The 18,443-nt window shown below is 37.6% G+C and overlaps 1 protein-coding gene across 1 annotated transcript in view; it reads left to right on the forward strand.

Moving 5' to 3' along the window:
* Nucleotides 1-18,443, forward strand: part of gfra3 (GDNF family receptor alpha 3) — a 68,694-nt gene that overhangs the window by 42,127 nt on the left and 8,124 nt on the right. Inside the window, exons 5-7 of the mRNA XM_022672013.2 lie at nt 3,987-4,096; nt 6,793-6,927; nt 9,567-9,697. Of these exons, the coding sequence (XP_022527734.2) occupies nt 3,987-4,096; nt 6,793-6,927; nt 9,567-9,697 (376 nt within the window). The remainder of the gene's footprint in view (nt 1-3,986; nt 4,097-6,792; nt 6,928-9,566; nt 9,698-18,443) is intronic.

Here is an 18,443-nt window from a genome sequence, read left to right on the forward strand (position 1 = left end):
ATGTACAGTATGTATTACTTAGGAATTGTGTGAGTTAAGTGAAGGACGGAGTGGTGTAAGAAACTACAATAAAATCTCTTACAATAGTAAAAAAAAATAAAAAGATTTTTTTCTAAAAGGGAGAAATTTGTTGATATATGGTTATACACTAGAATGGCTCGATTTCTCATTTTTTTACCTGGATGTTTACTTATAATTAATTGAGAAGGGGATTATACATGTGAATATGAGCCAGGATTAAAATATTCACATATCCCTATTAAACTGACCGAGCTATTTACCTGCCCTACACCTAGCACAACTTCCAGGTAATTACCAGGAGGGCTTATTATTGCTAGCTGCAGGGCCTTATAAAACCTTGTCTGGCAGTTACATGACCCTTTAGTGCCTAATTGGGCCATATTTGGCTCAGAGACATCTGCTGTGTGAAATCCTGGAGGAATTCCATTTAAGAGCTGCATGTGCAAAGAACATTACGCCTAAACAGTACCGGTAAAAGTAATCTAGTAGTGTTCTGGGTCCGTATAGGGCCAGTTAATGGCATTAAAATAATAATAATAAAAAAAAATTACATAAGACTTACTAATGCTTTGGCCAGAGTTTAGACTTTTGATAATTTTGTACTATACCCCATGCTAGATACTTTTGCCACAATGTCACAATTGTCCAAATGCTGTTGCTGGACCACAGCCACAACATACACAGTTGGGCCAGGTTCGGGCCAAAATAGAAATGCTGTACAAACATTGCACAGTCAGGCTGCATGTTGGCCTGCATACTGCCCAGGTTTTAAATGCCATAACAGACCTTAAATCTCTCTGCTAAGCTGGGCCGGTTTTGGCCCACAGTACATTTGCCTTTGCTATAAATGGGTTGTTTTTGGCCAGGAACCTGGATAGACATTGCCAAACAGACAGAGGAAGGTGGAGGCACAAGTGCTGGCAGGACTATCACAATTTGGCTCGATGTGAGGTTGGCCCTTGGTGACCTCCCTAACTAATAACTTAACTGGACGTCATATATTTCAGCTCATCAGCAGGTTTTCCATTCACCATTTTTTTTTGCTGAATGAAACCTGATTGAAAAAAGGTCAAAATTCTGAAAAGAATATTGCAAAAATCCATTCCTACATTAAAGCTGATGTCTGTAAGTTTTGGGATTTAGTACCCTCTCTGGTGAGAATGGGTAATTGCACCGAGCATGCGAAAGAATCATTTTAATAATCTGGGCGGGTGTGATGCAGTCTTTTTTCAGAGCGGATGAATCCGATTCCAGGTTGTGTTTTAGTCAGAGAGAGAGAGAGAGAGAGAGAGCACTTAGTCAGAAATTTTACTCAGTTGTTTCTTTGTTTCTACTATGGGTGAATGAGCTACTGAGCTCTGAGTTTCTCCTTCTGAAGTCTCCATTGCTTCACCAACTGCTCGTGTTCAATAAAACTGAGCCGAATCCTCTTTTAGAGGCTGTACGTGTGATTTAAGTACATAAAGACGCGTGACGTGGCCACCCGAAACCCCAGGTTTTAGAAGCCATCAGACACCCCAGGTTTTAGAATGAATATATTAGACTTAGCAGGGACTTTCTTAGCACACTGTTACCATTAAACACAATATTTTACCCCTTCTTTGCTCAGAAATGCTTCTGCTTTCAGTTTAGAAACAAAATGGTATGGACTGCGGAACTTTAACATTCGACATTCTGATTCATTAGCTTTATTTGAAAAGCTTAAGATACAGGATACACCATGATGACCTATTAGAATGCTAATATCAAAGGTTTTCTCACTACCCTGTATTCTATATAAGTGACCAACTTGTATAAAGCTACGTATATTCTTTTATCAGTTGGCATGGGTGTCTCAATTCATGAATGGTTCAATTCATGAAACAATTTCTAAAGCACTAGACATTCTGAAACATTGATTCTAAAGCTCATCTGGGAAATGCCTCTCAGAACTGTCTGGTGTGTTTGCACTCCCAGATGTTTGACAGACATCATCAGGGTGGCACATCAAGTTTTCAGCTCTCATTAGCTGGGCCACTGCTTACCCTGATGCTTCTGTAACTGTAAACCACTCTACAGCCCTACAAAGGCTGCAAATGTTTGTGAAGTTGCTTCTGCTAAAATCACTTCATTTTGCTTATCTATGGAAGTTTATGGAAACAGTTTATTTATATTTTACTTTTTTTTTTAACTGAAATGTTGTATTTGAGAATTGTTTGGACACAGCTGCAGACATTTCGCTTTGTAAGAAGTATTGCTTGGTTGGAAAAGCTTCAAGGAGGTGTGTGAAAATTCCCATTTATTCTGATGAGAAATGGCAGTGCAGCTTAAGATGTCTAAGTATCTGCTTATTGCTGCTAATGATTGTTTATGGTTTATTAATAGGCTGATGTATAGGCTAATTTGGATTTTTGCCACTGCTGTGAACAGTCTGTCCAACCTAACAAAAATTGCTATAAAATATGTACAACCTTTCAAAGCTAAAAAATCAAAATTACCTCATTCAAAATGCATAAAGCATATGTATCGGACCCGTCTGGAGTATTAATGTAACAAATAAATATTGCATTGCTGTCTTTATTTATTAAGGGGGATTTTTGTATAACCTTATACACTGCCTGGCCAAGAAAAAAAAGTCTCCACCTGGATGTAAGTAGGTAAAGGATGTGGGGTTGATGCTGCAGTTGGTCTGCAGGTTTAGGTTCAGCAACAGTATGTGCTGAAAGAATGAGGTCAGCTGACTACCTGAATATACTGAATATAGACCAGGTTATTCCATCAATGTATTTTTTCTTCCCTGATGAACACGAGCATATTCCAAGATGACAATGTCAGGAATCATGGAGCTGGAATTGTGAAAGAGTGATTCAGGGAGCATGAGATCATCATTGGATCACACATGGATTGAGAGAGAGTTCACCACAGAGTCCAGACCTTAACCTCATTGAGAATCTTTGGGATGTGCTGGATGGAGAAGACTTTGTGCAGCGGTTGGTCAGACTCTACCATCATCAATGCTGCTGCAAGATCTTGGTGAAAAAATTATGCAACACTGGATTAAAATAAATGTCGAGAAATTGAAGAAAATGATTGAAACGATGCAGTGAATGCATGCCTCAATCAAAGATAAAGATGGTCAAATGTAATATTAGAGTGTGCAACCTTTTCTTTCTTTTTTGGTTGGATTTTTTGTCCAGGCAGTGTACAGCTCTGGAAAAAAGCGACCACTTCAGTTTCTGAATCAGTTTCTCTGATTTTGCTATTTATAGGTATATGTTTGAGTAAAATGAACAAAAGGAGAAATGGCTGAAATAACAAAAAAGATGCAGAACTTTCAGACCTTAAATAATGCAAAGAAAACAAGTTCATTTTCCTAAAGTTTAAAGAGTTCAGAAATCCATATTTGGTGGAATAACCCTGTTTGTTAATCACAGTTTTAATGCATCTTGGCATGTCCTCCTCCACCAGTCTTACACACTGCTTTATGCCACTCCTGGTGCAAAAATGTAAGCAGTTCAGTTTGGTTTGATGGTTATAATCATTCATTTTCCTCTAGATTATATTCCAGAGGTTTTCAATTAAGTGAAATCAAAGAAACTTATAATTTTTAAGTGGCCTCTTATTTTTTTTCTAGAGCGGTATATAGTGGGAACCACATCCCACTGCAAGGTTTCTTGGGAAACACCCACGTATAAGCACACACACACACACAAATACAAAGAATGAACTGTATAAGACACCCAGTGTAGATGGGCACTTGTGGACACACCACACACACACACACACACACACACACACACACACACACACACACACACACACACACACACACATATACACACACACATACACACACACACACACACCTGTCAAAAGCAGAGATCAGCTCTGTATATAAGATTAGATGGCATGTTCACATCTCGCATGCATATATATTTTCGTCGTATAACTCATCTCTCTCTCTCTCTCTTTTTTCTCTCGCGCAGGTCGAGACTGGCTGATTTCCAGCAGAACTGCCAGCCCTCCCCTCACTCACCCTCAGGCTGTCTGCGCGAGAGCGGCGCTGTGTGCCTGAAGGCCTACGCCGGACTGATCGGTGAGAGTACACACACACACACACACACATGCTAGGAGTGATGTGAGGTGGGGAAAAACCTGCAGGATGGACCACCTGATGACTGCTGCCTGGGGTTCATGGCAATTTACACACACTGATCACAGGCTCTGCTGCGCTTCAGATACAGCAGTTTTATTTTAACACACTTCAAAGCGTACAGCACAGACGGGTTCTACCTGCTCTGTACCTGTGAAATAAAAGAACCTGTCCAAGCTGTCAGGACAAAACCCTCGTATCTCTCTCTGTGAGCAGGAAATAACTGTTCCTTCTAGTCACAAACAATAATATATTTTGTCCCAAGTCATTTTAGAATATTTTTATTGCTTAATTCATTATGAAACATGTAATGAAAGGAACTGCTGGCATTATAATATTGTGTTTAAGGTGCCTAATAATGCACTTTTAGATGTATAGATGTTTTAGTAGTGGAACTGTGTTCTCTGGAATGATGGAGCTCCATTCAATACTTTCAGGATGAGTTAAAATGATGAATGGACATCCTGACCTCACAAACACTCTTGTCGCTGAATGCAATCAAATCCTCACAGCAATGTCTTCCCTGGACAATAGAGACAGTTTTTTTGCCTCAGAATAATATATATATATATAGTTTTTAAATTTATGTTTTAAATTATTATGTTTTATTTCAAATTTTTATCCCATGTTCTCCTCAATTTACAAGGCCACTCATTAGGACTCCCATCTATCACTAGTAACAACCCAACACACCAGGAGGGTGAAGACTAGCACATGCCTCCTCCGATACATGTGAAGTCAGACTCCGCCTCTTTTTGAACCGCTGCTGATGCTGCATTGCTGAGTAGCATCACAGCGCACTTGGAGGAAAGCGCAGTGACTCCGTTCTGATACACCAGCTCACAGACACCTTCTGTTGAGTGACATAACCTGTTGGAGTGATGTGGGAAGAAAGAGCACCATCTACCCACCCAGAGAGAGAGCAAGGCCAATTGTGCTCTCTCAGGGCTCCGGCAGCTGATGGCAATCTGCATGACCGGGATTCAAACCAGCAATCTCCCGATCATAGTGGCAGTGCTTTAGACCGCTGGACCACTTGAAGCCCCCATGTTTTATTATTATTTTTTTATAAAAAATTTCGTTTAGACTGAATTAGTTACATTTGGTTTTATGTATCTGGTTCTTAAGTTATTTTTTAGCAGTTATCAAATTCTAAGAGCTGTAAATCATTCAATACAATGCTAACCATGATATGAACATGACAGTGTTTTTTACTACATTTTAGTTTATAGTTTATTTTAGTCATTCTGACATGCACACATCATTTGCACTTCTCTCTTGAGCATTTTCTTTTATATAGATAGATAGATAGATAGATAGACAGACAGACAGACAGACAGACAGACAGACAGACAGATAGACAGACAGACAGACAGACAGAAAGACAGACAGATAGATAGATAGATGTGGAAAAATAAAGGTATATCTACATATACATAATTTAAAAAAATGGACTATCTACAGAATTCACAGTTGCACTGGTTTTAAATAACTAAATAATTAAATAAACAAAAAGATGTAACAGATATACCAAATTATGCAAATAGATAAACATTTAACCAATGAACAATATACAAAAATTGCACATGACCTGAAAGTTGATTTCAGTATTGATTATTATGAGTTTCAGGCCATGATGGCTTGGGGATAAAACTGTTTTTAAGGCGGTTTGTCCTGGTTTTCATAGCCCTGTATCTCCTGCCTGATGGTAATAGTTGGAATAGACAATGTCCAGGATGTGATGAATCCTGTGCAATGTCCATGGCTTTTTGGTAGCATCAGGGGGTGTAAATTTGATTTAGAGTGGGGAGGGTGCAGACAATTGTTTTCTCTGCTGACCTGATGACACTTTTATTTGTCTGTGCATTTGTTTTTATCGTGTCTCACACATAATAATGCATATAGTGTGATAATATGAGCATTTTAGTTTTTTCACATTTTTGCTTCATGCAAGCAAATTATTATTGTTGTTCAAAATACCAAATTTACAGAAGATGGAAAAAAAATCATGTTGAAAAAAATAATGGACGTCTGTGCAAAATTAATTTTATTTTGGTTCATTCATTATAAAAATATTTAATGGCAAGTATTCGATTCAGATTCATGTCAGAAAGTGGAAAATATACAAAAAAATGGAGATACACAGCAGTGTGACAGCAATTATTTGTCTTTATTGAGTTTTGTTGAATTGAAATGGACATGTTGTGTCATATCTGATTATGGCTCCATTTGGGGCTGCGCTGGAAACGTCAGGTGCAGCAATTAGGAAAATGCCCCCAAAAGGGTGTAGGTTAGGTCCCAAGTGTGACATGAACCTGAACCAGCAGGGCAAGCAGGCACTTAAATGAAATTAGCCAGACAAAACGGTGCCAGAGATGTGTCATGTAAACCAGAGATGATGCGATTGCACGTGTTAACATAATTAGAGCTGAGGGCGGAGTGCATCAGGCTAGCTGGAGATGCTCCCAGATGGTGGCGAGCATGATTAGCATGAAATTTCTTCATCAGGCCTTTTTTTAATGTTCATTTTTTTACATTTTTAGTTTGGAATTTCACTCAAGTCTTATTTATTTATCTGCATTTATTTATTTATTATTATTCTCCTCTTTCTCCCTCTCCCTCCCTCTCTCTTTCTGCAGGTACGATCATGACGCCAAACTATGTGAGTAACAGCAGTACGGAGGTGTCTCAGTGGTGTAACTGTGAAGGCAGTGGTAACCAGTGGCAGGACTGTCTGCGTATTCTCCACATGTTCAACAGCAACGCCTGCCTGCGTGAGTTCACCCACTCGCTGCCTCTATTTGGGGATATGCAGAGATATATGAATCTGTCAGTCATTTATTAACTGATGCTGCTGTTTGAATTACAGCTCCAGCCCTTTTCACTTTAATCACTATCTGCCACATCGGTGGCATAAGGTCCATTAGGGTAATCGACGCTACGAGGCAGATATGGCAGATAGAGATCAGACTGAAAAATGCTGGAGTGTTGCTTTAATGCACTTTAGTGTAGGTTGAGAAAGCTGAAGCACGGCTGCAATTTATTTTCACGTTTGGAATTAAGTGTTAAAATCCTGAACTGAAATTTTCTGAATTCACACTTTCAGCCAAGATGCCTTTCATTTATAAATCGTCACTGTCATGCCTATTTGTACATTTCTTTCATTTTTTTTTGATATAATTATTTATAAATCTAGCATTTGTTATTCATATTGTGTTAAAACCTTATAATAAATAGATCAATAGAAATGCTTGAAAATTTATCTTAAAACGTTGACTTTTATTGTAAGTAAAGATTTTCTTGTTTATTTCTCCAGCAAAGCTGTTTTATTTTTTTTACAGTGAAATAAAAAAATTGAGATTATGTGATAAAATGTGTGACTTTCAATGTACATATTAGTAAAATTCCCCAAATAATTATAAGTTAAGTCTGTGACCTAAAACTGATATATTGCATACTATATACAGATTAACATTGTTTCAAAAAGTTACAAAAACTACTGCTTTTCTTTACAATGTGACATTGTATTGAAAGGGAGTGTCTAAAAGAGTGACGATAAATATATACTAGTGCATCTCAAAAAATTTGAATATCATTAAAAAAAGTTACTTCATTTAAGTAATTCAGTTCAAAATGTGAAAAAAGAGACCACTTCAGTTTCTGAATCAGTTTCTCTGATTTTGCTATTTATAGGTTTATGTTTAAGTAAACTGAACATTGTTGTTTTATTTTATAAACTACAGACAACATTTCTCCCAAATTCCAAATAAAAATATTGTTATTTAGAGCATTTATTTGCAGAAAATGAGAAATGGCTGAAATAACAAAAAAGGTGCAGAGCTTTCAGACCTTAAATAATGCAAAAAAAAAAAAAAAGTTCATATTCATGACGTTTTAAGCGTTCAGAAAGCAATATTTGGTGGAATAACCCTGGATGATTTTAATCACAGTTTTAATTCATCTTGGCATGTCCTCCTCCACCAGTCTTACACACTGCTTTTGGAAAACTATATGCCTTTACTCCTGGTGCAAACATTCAAGCAGTTCAGTTTGGTTTGATGGCTTGTGATCATCCATCTTCCTCTTGATTATATTCCAGAGGTTTTCTGTTTAGTAAAATCAAAGAAACTCATACTCTTGAATTGATCTGTTTTTTTTTCCAGAGCTGTAGATGTATTACACACAGAGTGATCTATTTTAAGTGTTTATTTCTTGCATTGTTGATGATTAGGTATTACAGCTAATAAAAACCCAAAAATCAGTGTCTCAGAAAATTAGAATATTATATAACACAAATTGGTACTTTGTGGCAGTGTGGGCAGTGTGCCAAGTCCTGCTGGAAAATGAAATCTGCACCTCCATAAATGTTGTCAGCAGAGGGAAGTATGAAGTGCTGTAAGAGTTTGTGGGAAAACACTGCACTGACTTTAGACTTGATATATTTAACACAGTGAATCAACACCAGCAGATGACATGTATCTTCAAACCATCACTGATCATCAGTAAATTTTATATTTCATTTGTAAATCAAGAGAACAGAGACTGGAGGAAGAGTGGAGAGACACGTTTTCACCAATCAGTGAGGTGCACTACCCTCCTCAGCATCTGCTGATTTTGCTCTGTTATTTTACACTGACAGAGCAGTCGCTGTCGTTTCCCCGTCTCTTCCACTGTGTTATAATATCACTGACAGTTGGCTGTGGAATATTTAGTAGTGAGTAGTGAAATTTCACGACTGGACTTGTTGCACAGGAGCTGCATCCCATCACTGTAGCATAGTGCTGGAGTTCACTGAGTTCCTGAGAGCCTGAGAGATCCTTTCTTTCACTAATGTTTGTAGAACACATGTGACCATGGAAGTAATTGGAACCTTTAGAGAAGGTCACATTTTGAGAAAATTAAATAGATTTATTTATTAATTACTAATTTTTTGTAATTTTCTTCAGGTAATAGACAGAGCTGTATTGCATTAGATGTGCTGGATGTACTTATCTACTCTGCTAAACATCGGCAGTCCTAGAGAGAGTGCGCAGGCAGAATCTGTGAGAAACTGTGGCGATGGAGAAATGTACTGATGCTGACGGAAGGAAATCTAGCAATAAGCCGAATCATGCAAATGTACCAAGCATTCGTTTATGTTGAACAAAATGTTTACATGCTTGCAGATTATTATCGGCACCCTGTGTTATTGCACTTATGCATAATTTAAACAGGGAAATAAGAGCTTAGGCGGGATATGATAAACACAGTCAGGTGCTTTAATATTTTTGCATTTTAATCCCCACGTTCCTGTGCATTTAAATGTGAGCCACATGCATGGATCAAAGAAATTTCAGCGTGTTGAGTAAAGCTGGTATTAAAACATACCTCAGCTATTTCACTATCACAGAACCTGCTTCTCTCTTTATCACAGGTAATGCCATTGATAACATGGGGAGCTCTAACCCTCGGCCTGTGGAGGGCACGCCCCTGCCCCCGCCTCGTCCCTCCCCTCACCTCCAGCACGACGAACTCCACGTTAACCTGCTGTCAGACCTCAACTCGGTGGGTACTCAAACACTACTCAATATATTACAAAACCAACTACTGCACAACACTATTCAACACTTTTAATCCAAACTACTGAATTTACTACTCAAAACTCTGCGTACCAAACAGCTGAATACACTACTTAACATACTAAGACACTATTAAATGAAACTACAGATTACACTACTTAACATAACTCACACCAACTTACTGCACATACTGCTCAACTTTCTGCAAATCAAACTAATAAATAAACTCAATAAGCATAAAAAGCTTTAAATGAAACTACTGAACATATTACTGAACACACTATTACAATAAATTACTGAATATACTACTTATTGGACTGCAAATAAAACTACCAAGCTTACAGAGTCTCTAAGCGCTGCCACTTTGATCAGGAGTTTGCAGGTTCGAATCCTGTTCATGTAGCTTGCCATCAGCTACCGGAGCCCCGAAAGAGCACAATTGGTCTTGCTCTCTCTTTGAGTTGATGTATCAGAATTGTGGTAATTGGCGAGTGGATTAGGTAACTGGTCTTGTAAATTGGGAAGAAAATGGGATGAAAAAAAAAAACTACCAAGCGTACTGCCCAACATACTATTAATACACTACTCAACTAATCCAGTTTTAAACTACATTACAGAAAGCACTACTTAACATAGTGCAAACCAAAATACTGAGCACATGAACTCCCTAACACAACATTATTTTGGGTAGTTTGTCTATTATAACACATATCACTTAATATACTCAAACAAAAACGACATATTAAACAAACCACTGAACACAATCATCAACATCCTTACACACACTTTAAAGCTAAAATACTATAAATAATACATTACTCAATTCACAAGACAACATTAAACTTAATTACTGAACACTGTACTCAGCACACTGCTAATAAAACCACTGAACACTCTGCTCAAATTACAAACTACATACCAAACAAAGAACTGGACACAGTTGGCAACATCCCAACACACTTTGAAACTAAAATTCAAACTAATTACTCTTCTCATACTGGAAATACAACTACTGAACACACTACTCAGATTACAAACACTATACAACTAAACCACTGATCATATTATCAAATTACAATCTGTTAAACACATTAATAGACTAGATTATCTACCACACAATTGAACATACTTCCACACTATTAGGCTTTAATTCTGAACACACTACCCAATTTACATAAACCTTAAACACAGTTTAAACTAAACTAGAGAACACACAAACATAAAAACTCCAAACTGAAAAAATCTACCTATCACGACACACCTTAAACTATACTAGATGGATGGATGGATGGATGGACTATCTACAGAATACACAGTTGCACTGGTTTTAAATAATTACACCGATTTCTGTATAAGGTGTAACAGTAATGTGGCAAATTATGCAGATTAACAAATTAACAAAAATTGCACATGACCTGAAAGTTGTTTTCAGCAGTGATAATTGTGAGTTTAAGGCCATGATGGCTTTAGATAGACTTCAAAATGACCTGAAATACATTTTTTTTTACATTGACTTCCATTGAAAGTTGCTGAAAAATTGCTGTTTTGGACATACTTGTTTTTCATCGGACAGTGACGATATAAAAAACGGGCATCTAAGAGGGTGTGTCTGCAGGTAATGGGGTATTGAAGTGACCAGAATATAAAAGTATTACAGAGTTTTTAGTTTGCTGAACTGAGAGGAGTTGAACACTCTTATGACCTAAGGGACTTTCTGGGTCTGTCCTACTGAAAACGCAACTCTAGAGTGAACACACTCTTAAACACAACTACTGAACACACTACTTACTGCCACAGAATTAAGATAAATACTAAACACACTGCTCTTTTCACCCGTTTAACCTGTGCACAGTTATTTTTAGTCTTTTTTCTCTGTTCTCTATTAGCTGCATCAGTGGTATATGATCGATTACCATGAACAATAATTTCCCTTTAGTTTGTAATAGAGCAGAAAATGCATGCACTTAAAAAAACACTTATAGCAGAGAGTGATTAATCACCTGCACAATGGCTTTTATTATAAGTGTGCTTTGAATCGACTAGTTTTCTGTACTTTCATTAAGTACATGCATGGGAACAAATCCAGATTTCTTATAGAAACAGTACAGTATATTACAGATACAGCTGATAGAGTGTGCACCATGTACCCTGTTCACTACTGCACACACCACAGTGTGGGCCAGCTGTTGTGAAAGTAGCAATTTAGCTTTAGAACAGGACACAATGCTGAACACACTGCCGATCAGGACCGTGGCCGAGATGGAGTCACAGCTCATTGCTCTCCCAGCCTGCAGGGTGATGAGCGATATGTGCATACTGAACTGGGCTTAACTGAGTGTACCGTGTAGTGGAGGGAGCCCTGAGAGTAGATTCATTACTTTACTGGATTGATTTAAATGAATCCTTCCCTAAATGCTAACACAGCCTATAATGAAACCCAGTGAGGGCTAGTTAACGCTATCCCTGGTGCATTGTCTTCATAAAATGTGCATTCTCTTAGTCAGTCAGTCAGTCAGAGCGGTTTGGTGTAAAATTCTTTGTCTTACAGAACCTGAAAAATAGTAATTGGGTGGTGGAGATGAATATATTTATTATTATGCATAATAAAGTTATAGGGTATTCTTACATACAGAGTTTCTTTGATTTTACCAAATTGAAAACCTCTGGAATATAATCAAGAGAAAGATGGATGATCACAAGCCATCAAATCAAGCTGAACTGCTTGAATTTTTGCACCAGGAGTGGCATAAAGCAATCCAAAAGCAGTGTGTAAAACTGGTGGAGGAGAACATGCCAAGATGATGCATGAAAATTGAAAACAAAATTAAAAACAAGGGTTATTCCATCACATATTGATTTCTGAACTCCTAATGAAAGCTAATGAATATGAACTTGTCTTCTTTGCATGATTTGAGGTCTGAAAGCTCTGCATCTTTTCTAATTTTCTGCAAATAAATGCTCTAAATTACAATATTTTTGTTTAGAATTTGGGAGAAATGTTGTCTGTAGTTTATAGAATAAAACAACAATGTTCATTTTACTCAAACATAAACCTATAAATAGCAAAATCAGAGCGACTGATTCAGAAACTGAAGTGGTCTCTTATTTTTTTCCAGAGCTGTACATTGATAAGGTACATAAAGAGGAATATACCATTGTTAGTTTAAACCCCACAATGTGATTGGCTAAGAGTCTTTCTAGGACTGCCAGTATTGCACGATAATGGCACTCTGACCAGCACTCTTGAAATTCCTATGTATCTTCCTCACATAGATACATAACCTAGCAGTGATGCAATCACTTACAAGACAAAAACAACAGCTATAACCATACAATAACATTAGAATTACACAAGTAAAAAAATGCCAAAATTACTTATATGAATATTAGTGTACTACCAATTATTAGTTAAATAAGCCTATATTGCATCATTATTTTAGTAACCGGGAACAAATACTAGTGCATGTATAAATTACCAGTCAAAAGTTTGGACATGAATTCTCATTTAATATTTTTCTTTATTTCTATATTTAAAGTATTTCATACATTGTAGATTATTATTAAAGACATGAAAAAATAAGGGAGACATATGGAGTTACGTAGTAATCAGTAAAAAAGTGTTCTCCACAATCCCCTGATCTAAACCTGATAAACTGAGATGGGGATTTGAGATGAGCTGGAGCTTGAAGAAAAAGCAGCAACTATTGTTCATCACCTTTAGGAACTCCTTCAAGATGCTAAGAAAACTATTCCAGGTGCAGATCTGTCCTCAAAGATGAATGTACTACTTAGAAGAATCTAAAATATAAAACATATTCTGATTTATTTAAAAATAATTATTCTATAATGTGTTCCTGTATACCTTTAACGGCTTAAAACAATTATAAAAAGAAAGAAAACACATTGAAACACATTAAATGATGTGGCCCATTTTTTTTCCCAAATGTTTTTTTTTTTTTGACCCTGTGTTGATTTCAGAAAATCCCCAAAAAGTCAAATATGTGCCGCAAATTCTTTCTTTTCTGTTTAAAATTTATGTTGTAACCAATTTTGCCACAGAAAAAGAGAAGTCAAAGTCCAATACCCTCATAATATTCATGATCACGATGAGTGTATGTACATTTGTGACCCCCGCTGTTGTTTTTTATGCAGCAAAATGATAAAAAAATTCAAAATTAGACAACACAGCTCTGGATTTGTAGTCCGAATGTATTGTAGGGACACATCCGCATTCAGAAGGTCTGTTCTGCCACCTGAAGTTCTGTTAAAACAATTACAAAACCCTCCATCCCTCAAGCTAATGACTCTTGTAAGAAATTAAATCAGTATTGATCCGGTGCGCTCTTTGCTGTGTTCCCAGATTATATTGTGGCTCGGAATAAGGGATTAGTTCGTTTTTAAATAATGGCCGAATGCCAGAGTTGCATCGACGTGACGAAAGCTCAGTGGTGATGTTATTGGATTAGACTCCTAATCTGTGTCTATTTCACTAGATTCTTTTCTTATGCTTTTTACTTGTGGCTGCCCTCATATATTAATCCACACACTGACTCATATGCCAGCACACAGTGGCCAGAACATCTAGTCATGAGCCTGTCACAACTCCTGGACCTGCATTTTAATAGAATCCACAGCTAGACCCGTGTGCTGGCTGGAAGAAAAGTGAGCAGTTCTCACTGAATTTATTCATTTTCATGTTGTACAAACCACAGCACATCTGCAATCATAATTTACGTAGACATATTAATGTAGATAGAATTATAGGGCTTCTATCCTTCTATCCTTATTTTATAAAATAACTGTTGAACTTTGGACTGTTAGCTACCAAACAGCAAACACTTTATTAGAAAGACATGAATTTCTACTCAACCGGCTTTGTGTCCACTTATTGGCCACTTTATTAGAAACGCCTACTACTTTATACTTCCATTATCTGGAAAAATTTTTTAGAAGCTCCTAAAACTTGTACTGCTCAACTGGCCACTTTATTAGAAACACCTAAAACGTATACATACTCATACTGGTCACTTTATTTGAAACACCTACCTTATACTTACACTGGCCACTTTATTAGAAACACCTAAAACGTATACATACACATACTGGTCAATTTATTTGAAACACCTTATACTTTCAATCACTGGCCACTTTATTAGAAACACCTACTTATCTTAGAATTTCACATACTGTCCACTTTATTTGATCTAGCTTTTTCCTCCACTCAGTGGCCACTTTATCAGAAACACATAGTACTTTATACTTCTACTCACTGGCAACATTGTTACAAACTCTTAAAACTTGTACTGCTCACTGGCCACTTTATTAGAAACACCTAAAACGTATACAAGCACATACTGGTTACTTTATTTGAAACACCTACCCTATACTTCCACTCACCGGCCACTTTATCAGAAACCCCTGCTTTGTACATTCTCCAACTGGCCACTTTATTTGAAACACCTACTTATCTTAGAATTTCACATAATGTTCACTTAATTTGATCTAGCTTGTTTCTCCACTCAGTGGCCACTTTATCAGAAACACCTCTCTTGTATATTCTATAACTGGCCACTTAATTAAAAAGACTTGAACATCTACCCAACTGCCTGCTTTTTAAGAAACACTACCTTGTATGTCCACTCATTTGCCACTTTATTAGAAACACCTACTTACATTATAATTTTAAATAATGTCCACTTTATTAGATCTAGCTTGTTCCTCCACTCAATGGCCACTTTATTGGAAACAAACCACAGCACATCTGCAATCATAATTTATGTATATGTATTAATGTAGATAAAACTATAGAGCTTCTATCCTTCTATCCTTATTTTCTAAAAGAACTGTGGAATTTTGGAATGTTAGCTACCAATCAGAGATCACTTTATTAGAAAGACTTTAACTTCTACCCAACTGGCCACTTTATTAAAAACACCTAAAACGTATACATACAAATACTGGTCTCTTTAGTTGAAACATCTACCTTATAATTCCACTCAACAGGCCACTTTATCAGAAACACCTGCCTCATACATTCTCCAACTCGCCACTTTATCAGAAACACCTGTCTCGTACATTCTCCAACTGGCCACTTTATTAGAAACACCTACTTATCTTAGAATTTCACACATTGTCCACTTTATTTCACCTAGCTTGTTCCTCCACTCAGTTCACTCTCTGGCAACATTGTTACAGACTTCTACAACTTGTACTGCTCACTGGCCACTTTATTAGAAACACCTAAAGACATAACGTATACATAAACATACTGATCTCTTTATATGAAACACCTTCCTTATAAATCCACTCACCGGCCACTTTATCAAAAACACCTGCCTTGTACATTTTCTAACTGGCCACTTTATTTAAAAGACTTGAACATCTACCCAACTGCCTGCTTTTTAAGAAATACTACCTTGTATGTCCACTCACTGGCAACTTTATTAGAAACACCTACTTACCTTATAATTTCACATAATGTCCACTTTGTTAGAACTAGCTTGTTCCTTCTTAGTGACCACTTTATTAGAAACACCTGTTTTTTAATCACAGTTTTCATGCATCTTGGCATGTTCTCCTCCACCAGTTCTACACACTGCTTTTGGATAATTTTATGCCACTCCTGTTGCAAAAAGTCAAGCAGTTCAGCTTGGTTTGATGGCATGTGATCATCCATCTTCTTCTTGATTGAATTCCAGAGGTTTTTAAGTTGGTAAAATCAAAGAAACTCATAATCTTTAAGTGGTTTCTTAATTTTAGAACCCCCTATGTTGTATTTCCACATACACTATGGTTGTAAAGAGCTGGCTAAACTACAGTGCAATACTGGAGGATACTATAATAATAATAATATATACATAAAACTGATATGTGTTTTTCCAACATACCCAGCATATCTGTATCCAGCTTAGATATACACTGATTCATACTGGTGAATATCTGTCTAACTGGTGTCTTTATTTGGATTTTCTCAGTATGGACAGTTATGGGGGACCGGGGGCACGGCACAGCTCGCACAGAGGGACATCAAATGATGCGTATATATCCATAGGCGTCCTGACACTGTTTATCAGTGTGCAGTTTCTCCTTCTTTGATCAGTGTGTGTGCGCGAGTGTGTTTGTACACGCGTGCGAGAATGCATTTGCACTCTGGACTGTGTGTGGTTGTGCGTAAGGGTGTGTGTGTGTGTGTGTGTGTGTGTGTGTGTGTGTGTGTACACAAAGTACAGAAGCTTAGAGATAATCTGGGCCTCCAGACAAAAAGGATTCAATTCTGTTTCTGCTGTCACTTCTACCTCACTCTCGCGCTCTTTCCCAGCCAAATCTCTCTCTCCCCTCACCAAACGCCCCTCTGTCTTTCTTGATCTCTCTCGCTCAATCTATCTTTCTCCCCTATTCTTTCCAGGCTCTACCTCTTTCTGATGCTCTCTCGCTCACTCTCTCGCTCTCTCTCGCTCTCTCTCTCCCTGTGAAAGGATTAGCCAAAGGTGTTTGCAGGAGGCAGTGCATCAATCAGACTTCATTAGTATTAATTTATTCATGCCCATCTGTCTCCCTCCCTCTCTCTCTCTTTCTCTCTTTCCCTCCCTCTCTCTCTCTCTCTCTCTCTCTCTCTCTCTTTCTCTCCTGTTATCGCTATTTCCTAATCCTTGTCTCTGTCACACATTCACCGTCTTGCTCACTCTGTCTGCCTCTCTCTCTCTCTCTCTCTCTCTCGCTCTCTCTCTATTTCTCATCTTCCACGAAAGCAAGTTCTCCCCCTTGCACTCTCTCGATATGTCTCTCGTTCTCCCTTGGCGCTCTCGCTCTTCTCTTTTTGTACAGGTTATGCTCATTTCATGTCATCTTTAATGCCACCCCCATACTGTTTTCTCACCTTTGTCTCCTCTCTCGCACAGTCTCTTGCTCTCACGCTCTTTCACGCTCTAGCTTTCTGAGAAAGATAGCTGTTTGTAATTTATTTATTTATTTTTCTCTCTCTAACTTTCTCTCTTTTACTTTCCTGTCTCTCTCTCTGGTGCTCTTGCACTCTTGAACTCACCTGCTTTCAAAGAAAATATTTAGACATTTATTGAATTAATTATGTCTTTCTCCATTTTCCATAAAAGCAAGTTCTCTACTCCTTGCACTCTCTCAGTTTGTCTCTCGGTCTCCCTTGGCGCTCTCGCGTTTTCTTTTTGAGCTGGTTCTGCTAATTTCATGTCATCCTTCGTGCCACCTCGTACTGTTTTCTCAACTCTGTCTCCTCTCTTTTACTCTTGCGTGCTCTTTCTCACACTCTTGTTTTCTTTGTCTCTCTATCTTTCTCAAAAGCAAGTTCTCTCGATATGGCCTCCTTTTGCACTCTTTCTCACCTTTTGAACAGCTTCTTCCCATTTCATTATCACTATTTCCGAATCCTTGTCTCCGTGACACATTCACCGTCTTGCTGACTCTCTCTCTCTCTCTCTTTCTCATTCTCTCTCTCATCTTTTACGAAAGCATCCTCCCTTGGCACTCTCACTTTTCTCTTTTTGTACAGGTTCTGCTCATTTCACGACATCCTTAATGCCACCACCAGACTGTTTTCTCAACTCTGTCTCCTCTCTCGCACAGTCTCTTGCTCTCACGCTCTTTCACGTGCTAGCTTTCTGAGAAGATATCTTGTAATTTAATTAATTCTCTTGCTCTTTAATTTCTTCTCTCTCTCTCACTTTCTTGCACACTCTCTCTCGTGAACTCTTACACTCTTG

The sequence above is a fragment of the Astyanax mexicanus genome, chromosome 2, assembly GCF_023375975.1.
Source record: "Astyanax mexicanus isolate ESR-SI-001 chromosome 2, AstMex3_surface, whole genome shotgun sequence".
In the NCBI taxonomy this organism is placed as follows: Eukaryota; Metazoa; Chordata; class Actinopteri; order Characiformes; family Acestrorhamphidae; genus Astyanax; species Astyanax mexicanus.